Source organism: Branchiostoma floridae, chromosome 4, assembly GCF_000003815.2.
Source record: "Branchiostoma floridae strain S238N-H82 chromosome 4, Bfl_VNyyK, whole genome shotgun sequence".
NCBI lineage: Eukaryota > Metazoa > Chordata > Leptocardii > Amphioxiformes > Branchiostomatidae > Branchiostoma > Branchiostoma floridae.
The window spans coordinates 12,467,746-12,480,394 of record NC_049982.1 but is presented as its reverse complement, the minus strand read 5'-3'; the positions used below and the strand labels follow the sequence as shown (position 1 = coordinate 12,480,394).

Here is a 12,649-nt window from a genome sequence, read left to right as displayed (position 1 = left end):
AGACTTCGATATGTGTTGCAAGACCCTGTCCAAGCAGGAGTCAATACGCATGTTTGGCAAGATTTAACGTATCTGTGGCACTAGAAATCCACCCAATAGATATAATGTACTTCTTACTTTTGAATCGCCTTGTGATACGTCTGAAATAGTCATATAATGACGATGATGACCTAATTCGATAGGAACAAAGCACACATAACCTATATTTTGTAACCGCTCCTGCTATAAGGTTCGCATTATGTTACATCTCTTTCAAATATCTGACATTTTACAAATCAGTACTATAATTCTAGTCGCATCAATCTAAAGAAAGTTCCAATCGGAAGATTATATATCTCGAAAGATCGAGAGCTGTCACGAAGTATTGAAAGTGAAAGTGTTCGAATTCACGCTCCGAGCGTTTTCCTATTCTTATTATCGCACTTAGAACGTAGTGAAAAGAACAAAAACGGAATAGGAGAGAGTTAATTGATTTTTATAATGAAATTACATTTTTTATAGATTCAGTAGCGATACGAAACTTCTGACTGTACCAGTGCCCTGGCCACACCCATGGTGAAAGCTACAGCTCCTTTTCTGCCGATTATTCGCGCTGCGATCGGCGGGTCCACGGAGACCGATGAAAACCCAGTGACCAAGTGCCGTGAAATATACTAAATTAGTCGGTGACCAGCCGCGAGTAAGCCCGCCAACATCCTCAGGGAAAACCCGCTGTCCAAGTGCACAGTGGGTCGGGAACAATCTCATGTGCACACTACTACAGTAGTCTCAGAAATGAGATTCAAGAAATCTATGGAATTTCTTGTTAAAAAGATTATCAGGATAATGACGAGTTATTTTGTTTCTTAGCTGTTCAATTTTGCGTTCGTGTAAACTGGTACACACTAGACATTTTGCACATTCATTCATTTTGCACAGCTTTACAATCATACATAGAGAAACGTCACCCATAATATCAACGCCTGTACAGTACTTCTAGTTTATTTGAATTTTCAGAGGCCACACTTCCGCTTTGGACTGAGGTAAATTTGAGTACCTAATATTTCATATATTTACTCTGAACTCAAAGTGAAATAACACCCGAAGTTCTGGCAAATGTTGAATCATAGCCCACTAAATCTTACATTCTTTCGTGTAATTCTCTGGTTTCTTTCTGGGTCTGACGTCTGAAGTTGTTTTTTACTTGTTCGTTCTCTTTATACATTGAAAAATATGCTTTCTCGATCCCCTCCCCACCAAATTTCAGTCCGTTTGACTTGTTTCATTTTTAGCAAAATTGCGAAGATTTTATGACATAACGTCAATACTTCCAAATATTTGTAAACCATTCTGATATACTATAATTTGTTTCCATTCAATGTTTGGCCCAAAATCTCTAATCTCCAAGCAGATCCTACGGTAGCATAAGGTAGTATCAGAAGCTGGCAGAGGAGTGAAGCCGGCTTAGGAGTGTGTTTCGCTACATGGCAAATGGACACCTCTTGGCTGACTTCACTCCTTGGCCAGTTTGGTACTACCTTATGCCATCCTAGGATCTGCTTGGAGATTACAAAATCTCCTTCGAAATGAGCCAATAACATTTGTAGCCAGGGTCACCCCTCCTCTCGCTCCTCCACTCTGCTGCTAAGATACTCCTCAGCAGATTAAGACACGGGTTTCCTAGCGAGCGCGCATACTTGAGTCCTGTTTTGTGTCGTTACCATGACGACCACGACGTCCGACACAATGTGAAAAGATAGTGTATCACAGGTAATGGGAATTCCTTCTGTTCATCACCGACTGATAGACGCAAACAGGATGTCGCACCTGAAGAGATTTGGGTTTCCTTTGTTTTCCCATCCTTCAGGTGTGCGACACAACAGGACAATGATGTTTGAAATCAACAGGGCGATGCAACGTTGTTTGTTTTTATTATTATTGTTGTTGTTGTTATTATTTGCGTCATGAAACGATGCGCTTACGAAACGGCCATCGAAAGCGCAGAAATTCATGGCGACACGCGGTTTCAAAATCAGCGCGTATATGTCATTCGTCATTACGTGATATTCACGTTTCCAGGCCGACATTTCTTGTCAACTGAGTCAGTCGGTCTTGGCGTTTGTCCCAGCCAGAAGCAGCCAGGTCTCTCCCGGCGTCTCCAGCTCAGAAATAAATTGCTCCCTTAATCAATGGAGACCACCATTCCCTCGCGCTCGGTGGGGGAAAGTACATATTTGTTTTCTCTCTCGGTGAGCCCCGAGGTGAAGAAGGTAATAACACTTAATGACCACTGCCTTACGACACAAGAACTTTTCCAACAGACATTTCAGGACTTCTAGGGGCCAATTATATACACTATCACAATGGTATAGTCGTTTTCTATTCCATCCACCCAACCAACCAACCGAACACAGAATAGTCAGGCATTTCGAGGTTTATGTGACGTTAGAAAAAGGTGTGTTGTTTAAACGTCTTATGAAATGGCTGAAGAGAATATAGCAGCATTTTTTCCTATGAATTTTATATTAGTATCTGAGAAAACTGGCGTCGAAAATAATAATAATACGACGCAGCGTTTCAACATTACAACTGGCGTCGATGGAGCCCACCATGCATTGTTCTCCACCGAAGCACCTTGTGTAACAGGGGTATCCAAGGAACGCGGTAGATACCGGTCCCAGAGACGTATACATTTATCGCAGCGGAAGTTGTGCCACTTGACCGTTAGCCCGAGCCATTGTCATTCTGAGTCGGACGTTTTTCTTCACTCCATCTGGTTACTACACTTTATAGATGTGCATGGCTAAGTTGTATCGTACAAGTGCCAAAGTCCTTTACCACACAGCCACACAAACGTAAGGAACCGGGCTTTTCACCTCACGAAACTAAAAACAAAGTCATTTTTACACATCATTTGGCGGTGTGGAATGCGAAATGGCAAATCTAAACATGAACGTAATCTCCCCCCGTGATCCAGCTCTTGAAAACGTTTCTATCACACTTCCACACGCCATATTGTACAACCTGGACGTGTTTGATATGCTTTTAACCCGGAAGGTCAGATATATACGCATAAACAGCTCTTATGCGGGTGTTGAATTTATTGTAGACTGTACGTGTGAAAATTTTATTTATTTTCAATCTTTGCATACATGCCAAATATCATTATATGTTTGTTCGAATTTGAAAAATTGAAATTGAAAAAAAAAAGATAAAACCTCTATGCCATGCTATGGTTTTAATACTTTACAAGCAGACTCCGACTGCTTTATGACGTCTTATCATGCGTTTTTGTTGGACTTTCTATTTGGACCCGAATTTGGCTAGCGGACAAAAAAGGAAACCGGACGAAAAATAAAGCACGAAAAACGCCCAAAGAGACGTCATAAACCAACCATAGCCTAACCTTAATCTTTGCTTGGAGAGTCCAAACTGTCGCTACGTGATGTTAAATGGTTTACGACGAATGAAACACAAACAATCTACCGCAAACTGTAAACTTTTCACGTGAATCTACACTCAACCCTGTACTGATGACGTCCTGGTGGGTAAGTGCCTACCGCTCCACTTCCCGCCAAACTTCTATCATCACCAACTTGTGATGACCTAAAAAATGCTGCGTTGTTTCCTGAAACCTATTTCCTATCCGTCATATGCGCATTTAGGGGGAAATTACCCACACAAATGTGGCGATGGCACGCGCCGCAAATTAAAAGAAATCAACATGAATATGTTCATTACCATCTATTGCCCTTCAAAAAGCTGCGTACATTTCAAAGCAATTGAGAAAAGGACGGTGTCGCTTTCAGCGGTACATGCAATTCTCCCTCAATCACTTACACCCTGTAAGTGGTTCCATTCAGAATTGATTAGATTATAATGCCATCTCATGCATAAGTAGCAATTGTCGTCAGCAATGAATGCGATGGTTTGGGCTCAACTTGGTCAATCTTCCTCTATTCAGGTTGAAAAAAGACTCCAGGGAAGGTGCGCTTTTGCTACGTGCTAGAACAATGGGTAGCTGTCACCATTTCTCTGTTACTAAGTACACACATTGGCTCAACGCTGAATGCAATAATAAGAACAAAGCGGTTTCTTGTCGTCCAATGTTCCTCAGAGACGAGGGAGCCGCCCGTCGTTGGGACGACCGTGTTTTTGGCGGGGTCCGAACGCTGCAGAACAAAGCGTCGGTTTGGGGGCCAAGTGTAGAAGAGGAAGTGGCCCATCATAACACAAAGAAAAACGGTAACAAAGCTGGTTGTAAAAGTGACTGGGTCCATTTCAACAAAAACATTACTTCGTATAGGTCACTTCTTTTCCAGCAAAATAATGGCAAACCAATTAGTTGTATATTAAAGGAAATGTCGACCTGGACAGAGGAAACATGTCCTTTTGACAGCTTTCTGCTCCCGTCTAGGCCGTGTACCTGTGCGGTCGATTGTGAGCGCGAAAGTCTCTGCGGAGAAAAATAGGAGAGTTATTTTTCAGTATCATAATTTTATCACCCAAATAGAGTATACATTACTGAGATGTTTATTGCATATGAAAGGGTCCCTGACGAGAGTTTAGTTCTAGGAATATTGCCCAGCTTTTATTGTTGATATTCTATGCAGAACACGCCGCACGAGTCCCTGCAGAGTAGAGGCAGGCATACACGGTGAGGCTTACTGTTCCATCAATTAGCCATCCGTTATAATGAGGTGACGGATACACTGTCATGGGCGTGCGCAGATAAACACCTTAATTTCACGGCTCAAGATGAAAAATGTGACAAGTGTTTTGATGTGTTAAGTCATTGTATCCTCTTCACTCAGGCTCTGTGCGTGACCGGTGCTGAAGTACTGGGGATCTCCAAGACCTTTACAATCATCCCCCTGTTCGCGTGGACGTCAAAAATCGTTGTCGGTTTGTCAGCCGTCTGTTTCCAACCTTTCTAGTCACAAATCGCCAATGAAGGCAAACCTGCGAGTAGGATTGAGCGAATCGTATGAGGGAAGGGGAAAATTGTCGTCGACTTCATAAACTTCACATAATGTTCCTTATCGCCAAACACCCTCGACCAATGACAGCCCGTGTCGCTGAGTTTGATAAACAGCGCTCTAGGTCCGACCAATCAGCGTTAAGAACGGCTCCAAAGGTCGCCCCTCTCGACGTATCAAATCGCGATCTATCTTGGTACATTTTGATGGATGACCCCCTCTCAATCACTCCCACCGTAACATGCATAAGCGCGTCGGGGAGCAGCGTCCGGCCCCCAGTTTATTAATTTACCACCACCGCCACCCAAGTCGCCATACTTGTCACAGAACCTGCGGTGTACGGTCAGGTCGCTTCCCAAAAAGTTTCGTCTGTTTCGTTCAACGTTTTTGCCTGTCTCTCGGCGATGCTTGTATCGGAGACTGCCGGAATGGATGCATCGCGACAGAGCGCGTTCGTACTCAGTAACCCTCCACTAGCGGCCCTGCACAACATGACGGAGATGCGCGCTCCCCCGGTGTGTCCCAGCCAGTACCCCTCCTTCACGTCAACGTCCCCCCTCAAGCCCATGTCTCTGTCCACCTTCACCAGTCAAGCCACCACGCCGTACGGGATATCGGACATTCTCTCCCGACCGGTCACCGTGGCCAACTCGCTCAACTCCGTGAACTCTCTCTTCACTATCCCCAGGCTGAACATGAACATGAATAACCCTGCCGCGGGCATGTACTTCAACCCGGCGGCGAGGTTTGACAAGGGTCTGGGAGACCTGTCCGGCAGGGCGTCCATGTACTGGCCGGGCATGATGCAGGGTGCTGGATGGAGAGACAGATTCGCATGTCCACCTCGTAAGTTTTCATCCATCCCTCCTTTACGGCCGTCATGTATACTACAACCTTTTAGCAAGGAGCTTTTATCAGTGCTTTTAGACAGTCAAGAAAAACTACCAAATTTCTATTCTAAACTAATTCGTTTCAATCTGATTCCAGATGGAATATCAAGGATAAATCGTGTGGCTTTATAATGTCTAAAACATTATCCTTATTATCTCTTACAACGAAAAATATCCAGCTCTCAACCAAAGAAGTTATAGAAGTTGTTGCTAAGTATCGCTAACGTGTGGCATGCCCGTCCTCTGCGCACGGGTGGTCTCCATGTGTCTTTGTGTTCAGAACCAGCGGGCTTTATTTGTATTTCCCATCAAATAGCTAGCGCAAAAACAGCTTGGAAACCGTTCAGATCTTGACTTCTAAGGTTTCCATGCATTTTTCTCCTTCCTATGTGGTATTTTCCACAATATTTTGAAAGGCACAAGTTTTCACAAATTACGTCAAAACTTCTATGCTCATCTTTGGGACAAATTCACTCTACTGTCTACACATATTCAGTCTACACATTACTGACAACATTTGCAGCTCTTTCCCTTCTTCACGTTTCATTTATAGATCTTGAGCATGGTTCTAACTCCAAACTGTTGTTGTTGTTTTCTGTTCCAGATCCCCACGGTACAGCTGGCAATGTGACAGTAGACAAGGATGGCAAGAGAAAGCACACACGTCCCACCTTTTCTGGGCAACAAATATTCGCCCTGGAGAAAACTTTTGAGCAGACGAAGTACCTAGCGGGGCCTGAGCGGGCAAGACTGGCTTATTCCCTGGGCATGACGGAATCCCAAGTCAAGGTTAGTAAAGATTTTATTCCTTACAGTGTTTTCAATACGCTGTACCTCGCCGAGAGCTATCTCAGAGGTACAATTGGAGCAGCACAAAGCCGAAGCATCATGAAAAGATCGTTCCGATTCCAAGCGAGCGATGCATGTCGAGTCCCAGACGTTTTTCTACGACAATAAATGATTTTATGGTCCCCGCCACGTTTGTATGGCTTCTTTTCTGGTACGCACCAGAGAAAGATGCATAGATGTAGAGAGAGAGGAAGACGTAGCGCAAGGAAAATTTAGTAGTGCCGTCAGTGGCTCGCCATTAATTCTTGATCGACATGCCGGTGTCAGGGAGTCGCGCCGGAACCTATCATCGCCGGCGGGAGGAAGATGTCTGAACACGCGGTGCTCCTGTCGGGGTATCATCAAGGCGCTTTCCACAATCCCTCAACCTCGTGTGTTTAATCGCCTTGTCACTTATACCCGATATCGGCTACATTGTTTGGGATCTGCTGACGTTCTTAGGGACCGTACACGTCGTTCAGGAGGATTTAATCCGATCTGAAGCCGGTGGACCTAACAAAACAAAAGCGGATCAAGTCATTTCACGTCCTCTTCACACAAATAGCACGTACGTTTTTCTATGTCAAACGATCATGGCAAAATGGCTGAAAATATGGCGCCAATGCAAGGAAAAATGAAATCGTTCAACTAATCGAAATTGACTTTTGTAGATCCCAATACGGAGGGGTCTTTACGGGGCGATATGTTTGGGTAGCATTGTTGGCGAGCTCGAACCGTCGCCCGAGGAGCATTGTACATCTAAGCGGGTGGTCAAGATAGTGTGGGGAGCAACGGAACACCGGATCGGTGATTTGTCGATAAATGGGCCGCTTTATCCCGCTCCCCGTTGCCCTCAAACGTAGCTATTTTGTTTTCCCTTATTCTAAGATTTCTTTTGTTCGTGCTAATTATACCAGCCACCTTTGAAGGACCCGATTCACACCTGGAGGGACCGAATGAAGTGTGTATTGTGACATTGAGACAGGGAATCATACATACAATCACCAAGAAGAAGTGCGTTGCGCCTAACTACACGTGGGACAGGCATCTAAGAGTGCGTAGGTACAAAATCGACACCGATAAATAACCACCGTGTACAATACCGCGCTATCTTCACCATCTAGCGACTTTTGCCCATCTCTTTAATACGTGACTTCATGTTTGTTCGGAAGTTATTTAAGCCTCGTGTTTTTGCCTTTTTATCTTAGGTGAGTGTCATTTCGTCAAAGCGTCTCCTTTTCTCGTTTACATTTTTTAATCGTTAGTGTTGTTTTTGTTTTGCAGGTATGGTTCCAGAACAGGCGCACAAAATGGCGAAAGAAGCATGCAGCCGAGATGGCAACTGCTAAGAAGAAGCAAGAGGAGCAGCAGAAGCAAATGGCCGCGCAAGACGGCGAGGAAAACTCCGAGCCAGAAGATTTGGAAGACCAAGACAGGAACAACAATTCCAACGGCAGCAGTAGCGATACAGAGAGGCAAAAAGAGAACACGCCATCGTCTGAAGTGGTGGACACCACACTAGCGCAAACTTCACACATCGGTACGTAGAAACCCTGGCAAGGAAAAACGTGGACTCTTGTAGATTTAGTTCATAATATATATGAACCGTTTCACCATGGCGCTTTTGTCCTGGTCAAACAATGTTGGATATATTTTTATCAGACAGAGGAGATTCGTTATCTCTTTTACTCCCGTTGTTTTACGTGTCTGTATATTTTGTTTGTTGTAACTACCAACACAAGCACTTACCTTAGGTGCGCATCAATGTTTGTTAGGTGCTTCGAAAAGATAAGCTTGGATTATATATACAAGATGGATGGTCATCTTATTATGTGCAACAGGACAACAGAGAGCTATATCTTATCGGATTTATGCCGCAATGTTATATATATTATGAGTTCTTTCTTTGCTATTTTATATATCTATATAACGTTATATGTTTTATATGACGCTCGACGGATGGTGGCGTAGCCAGGTAACGCTTGTATGCTAGGCAGAAAAAATAGCTGCTTTCCCTTTGTTACGCCCAGCTTCATGGGTATGTAACATATTGCCCAGTCGCCTGACACTTAGTGTAAGATTCTTGGTCTTAAAGGCCGTTTCTGTAAGAGATTTCCCCTCTTAATATTGGGTCTTGCTGTTTGTACTTATTTTGACTCGCAGAGACCACTACGACGATGAGGAAAAGTAGAGCTGTAGTGATACATGTGTAAATTACTTTTTTGACAAGAAATAAGATAAAACAAACACAGAAAAATTTAGATTATAGAATAAATGTTTTGTTTCCCCTTGAAAAAATTGTTGCAAGGAATATAAAATTCTACCGTTCAGGAAAAAATAGAGTAGTAGACTTCTTGATCACTACGAAAACGACAAGGTCCTGTTTGACCGAAAGCTAGCATATCATTCGGGTTTCATCTTTGTGAGTCATCCTTGTAAATACTTATGACATCGTTATTCCTTGACTGAAAACGTGTTTCTCTTACGACAAGTTGGTGTGCAGTTGCCAATTGTAATTTGAAATACCTTGATATTTACTTGCTAATTTAATCAAATTCCATTGTCCGTTGGTGTAAAGTATACCGCTGTATTGTGTGAACGCGGACGAAAGTTGCTTATTCCACAATCTTTATACTAGTAAGAGATTGCCATTATATCATAACTTATATTTTTATGGAAATTTCACATGGATTGTACTTTATCATTTAAAGAATCGAAAGAGAATTCTAACATCTCCATAAAGTATGATTTTACAGTTGTCAATAGGTGATAATTTTTCCATATCGAACGGATACTGTCAATACTGTAAGCTGGAGTTCATTCTAATCTAGAAATGGGACGATCAACGCCATGTAATTCCTTCTGTAGCAATCTGAATCTCTTCTATATCAGACAAGATCGAATTCTTTGTGAAAACCAATCAGACGATGGAGATTTAGGAGTTTTAGGGCAATGCTGTCGTCCACCACGCCATTCTGTAGCATTCATGTTCAGGTTATATTTGACAACCATACATTCCAAACGTATGGCATATGTTACGCTTAGAGTAAAATATTTTCATCCTCATGTCATCTTTCCGACGGTTTTCAATGACGATTGTAAGACAGGTGTTTTGATATGTATGTAAATATGAATATGCTGTCTCTGTTTTGTTGTTACACCTTCCAGTGTTCGGTGCATGTGTACCGCATGCCATGATGTAACATGGCCAATGGAAACATGTGCGTTGTTGCACCCACAAAGCATTTGACAGAAGGTTTTTGTACCGTGAGTTGACGAAATGGTTTGAACAAGACCACACATTAACGATCTTGAAGAAAAAGAACTTGTCTTCGTCATATTTTGTGTCTTCTTCACTAGTGAGAGTGCAAACGTATCAGCTGTAGTGTTATGTCGTTTCTGTCGTCTGAACAAAGATGGCGACCTCTAGTTATTAGCATCGGTTCGTGTTTTCTTTTGCAAACTGCATGCTTGACAAGGTATCTGCCCCTTTAGTTAGATTTTCTCCGGGAAATTGAGCAATGTTTTTCAGCCAATTTCTCTCACAAAAGGCGAGTGAAAGAGGAGTCCATCCGAGCGTAGGATATCGCACACTTCAGTAACGCAGGCGTCTGCTCTCTAATGGGTAATCCCGCCCAAGTATGGCCCCCAAACGTGTCACTAACTACCGTCCCCACCACGAGCCAGATTTCCCGAATTCCCACCCCCACTGGGCTTGCATCTGTAAAAATTACTCGCCTCCCCAGGTTACCAGTTTTCGCCTATTGCCCCCTGCTTGCCCATAGCCGTCCAAGTTGTTCACCGATAGGTGATAATGAGACACTTCGGGGGCGGGTGGCCTGGTCTCCCGCCGGCCCAGTCAGAGCCTTCCGTTGCCACGCGTTCGTCAGGGAGAACTTTTCTCTGCTCCATATCAGCCTATGTTTTGAATTAATCTCAAAATGTATAAACGAACAATATGAGGAAACTCAACGTGAATGAATTCCAAAGAAATTTCAGTTCAAAATGATGTCCTTGGATAATTGTTGTATTTTTCTGGATTGTCAATCACGAAGTCTTTCCAGTCCACGTTTACGTCAGCCTTTATAGATGTACTCTATAAATGTTACTCAAGACAAGTACAACATACCAACACAAAACCTACATCGCTACAATAGGCAACGTGGGTGTTTTTCGTTATATTCCCCCGATTTCCTGTGTAAGAGTTTGCACACAAAATTCGTGGTGAGCGTATAATTTCGAATTTACCGTTGACTTTTGTTCGGCGGAGCACGGCCTCACAGAAGCGGCGCGACACCGCACAATAGAAGTGAGCTCGCTGCATATTTCATCTACACTCAATGGAATACGGGGAGAATGGGGTTTTAGAGGTTGTTGCCTCCGCGTAGGACATGGGCACCACATGTTTTCGCACAAGATGGAGAAAATGTGGACACGAATTCTTGTCCTCATAGACGGCCTATTAGTACATTCCCCATATATGTGCGGCGCAATTTGCAGACCCGCGAACATTATGTAGTGGACGGGTCTATCAAGACGACATGTCACAATGAAAAAGGGCATTTCTCGTCTATAATTCTGGTCTCAGTATTACAAGCACGTTTACAGGCTCAGGCAGTGAATAAGTTGGTCCAGTACTGAGACCAGAATGAAGCACATTGTCATGTCGGGGCACGGATTCATTACACACAAACGGATGGACTTCAATAACAAGTCAATTGAGTCATATTGTCATGTTTGTCTTCCGTATTGATAATAAATTTGCAGGTCCATGCATGGTTTTAATTGGCCCACACTAAGATAGCGTGTATCCTATATGATCCCTATTGAAACCATAGAGCGTCGCGAACGAAAAATCTGTCCTCCTAATGTGAAAATTAACGGTTTTGTGTTGGCGTGAAGAACCGATTTTACCTTCGCTTTGTGCGGCCAGTAAAATAACAGATTTTTTAAAGTAAGATTTCACAAAAACAAAATGCATGTCTACACACGAATACACACCACTGACATGACGGTCTGAGAGTATCACATTGCTCAGAAGAGTTGTGAGGTATTGTTCTTATTCTTAAGCCCCCGCTGTTATTTTACGTGCAATATCTCCATATGAATCGACGGAAACATTGATGAGTGCTGTTGTGTTTATCAATTGGCCTCCCGCTGGGTAAGGAAGTACTGAAGGACTGAGAAGAGAAGCCCAACAGGAGTGTGTGAACGGGTTTCACAGGTACATGTGAAAAGAACTCCCGCCGTTTAACAGCTTCTGGCTCAAGTGTTTTGTTCCCCAAGTAATAGAAAAAGAAAATGAATGCTTTGCAACGGAAGATATAAAAATTGATAGAAAAACATATTGTTCGATAAAAGCAAACCGCCTAAGAAAACAACAACAAAAGATTGGTCGAAAGTTTATCATTTACAATAAAATTACAGTGTGCGTGGAAATACATGCTTCAGATTTACTTAAAAAACAACAGATTTCTCCAAGAAATTTATTACATACCATTTGAATTAACATTTATTAAAAACCATTGGAATCAACAAATGCTGTCTACATCCGTGCAGCATTGATTCATCTTGGTTAAATCATGAGCTAAAAATACAGACGTTTTTTCATCAGAGAAGGAATGAAAAGAGACTGAGAATTGTACATGTCTGAGATCTTATAAAAAGAGAATTTAGATCTCTGAGGTGTTGTCTAGAGATTCTACAACAAAATGTTTTTTGGTCGAAATGTTTTACGACAACGGCCGTGAAAATTGTCTCACAACTACCTTGTCGTTTCGCCTGTGTCAAATCTCATGACGTTGTTATGTTTTATCGTGTACGTTATAAATGTAACTCCGTTTACACGTCTGATCCCCCACGCTGATTTTGATTGCATTAATAATTCGCATAACGTCTCTTCAATTTCCTCCCTAAATATGTAACCATAGCATTTGGAACCTCTGATTCGTGACACAAATGCGAGATGAATAT

The 12,649-nt window shown here is 42.8% G+C and overlaps 1 protein-coding gene across 1 annotated transcript; it reads left to right on the top strand.

The window, feature by feature from the left end:
- The first annotated feature begins 5,188 nt into the window (after window positions 1-5,188).
- On the top strand, window positions 5,189-10,001 carry LOC118414186 (homeobox protein Nkx-6.2-like). Its single transcript, XM_035818048.1, has 3 exons — window positions 5,189-5,804; window positions 6,453-6,637; window positions 7,961-10,001. Exons 1-3 carry the CDS (start codon window positions 5,363-5,365, stop codon window positions 8,222-8,224), a joined length of 891 nt encoding a protein of 296 aa, XP_035673941.1. The 5' UTR covers window positions 5,189-5,362; the 3' UTR covers window positions 8,225-10,001.
- Window positions 10,002-12,649: the final 2,648 nt, after the last annotated feature.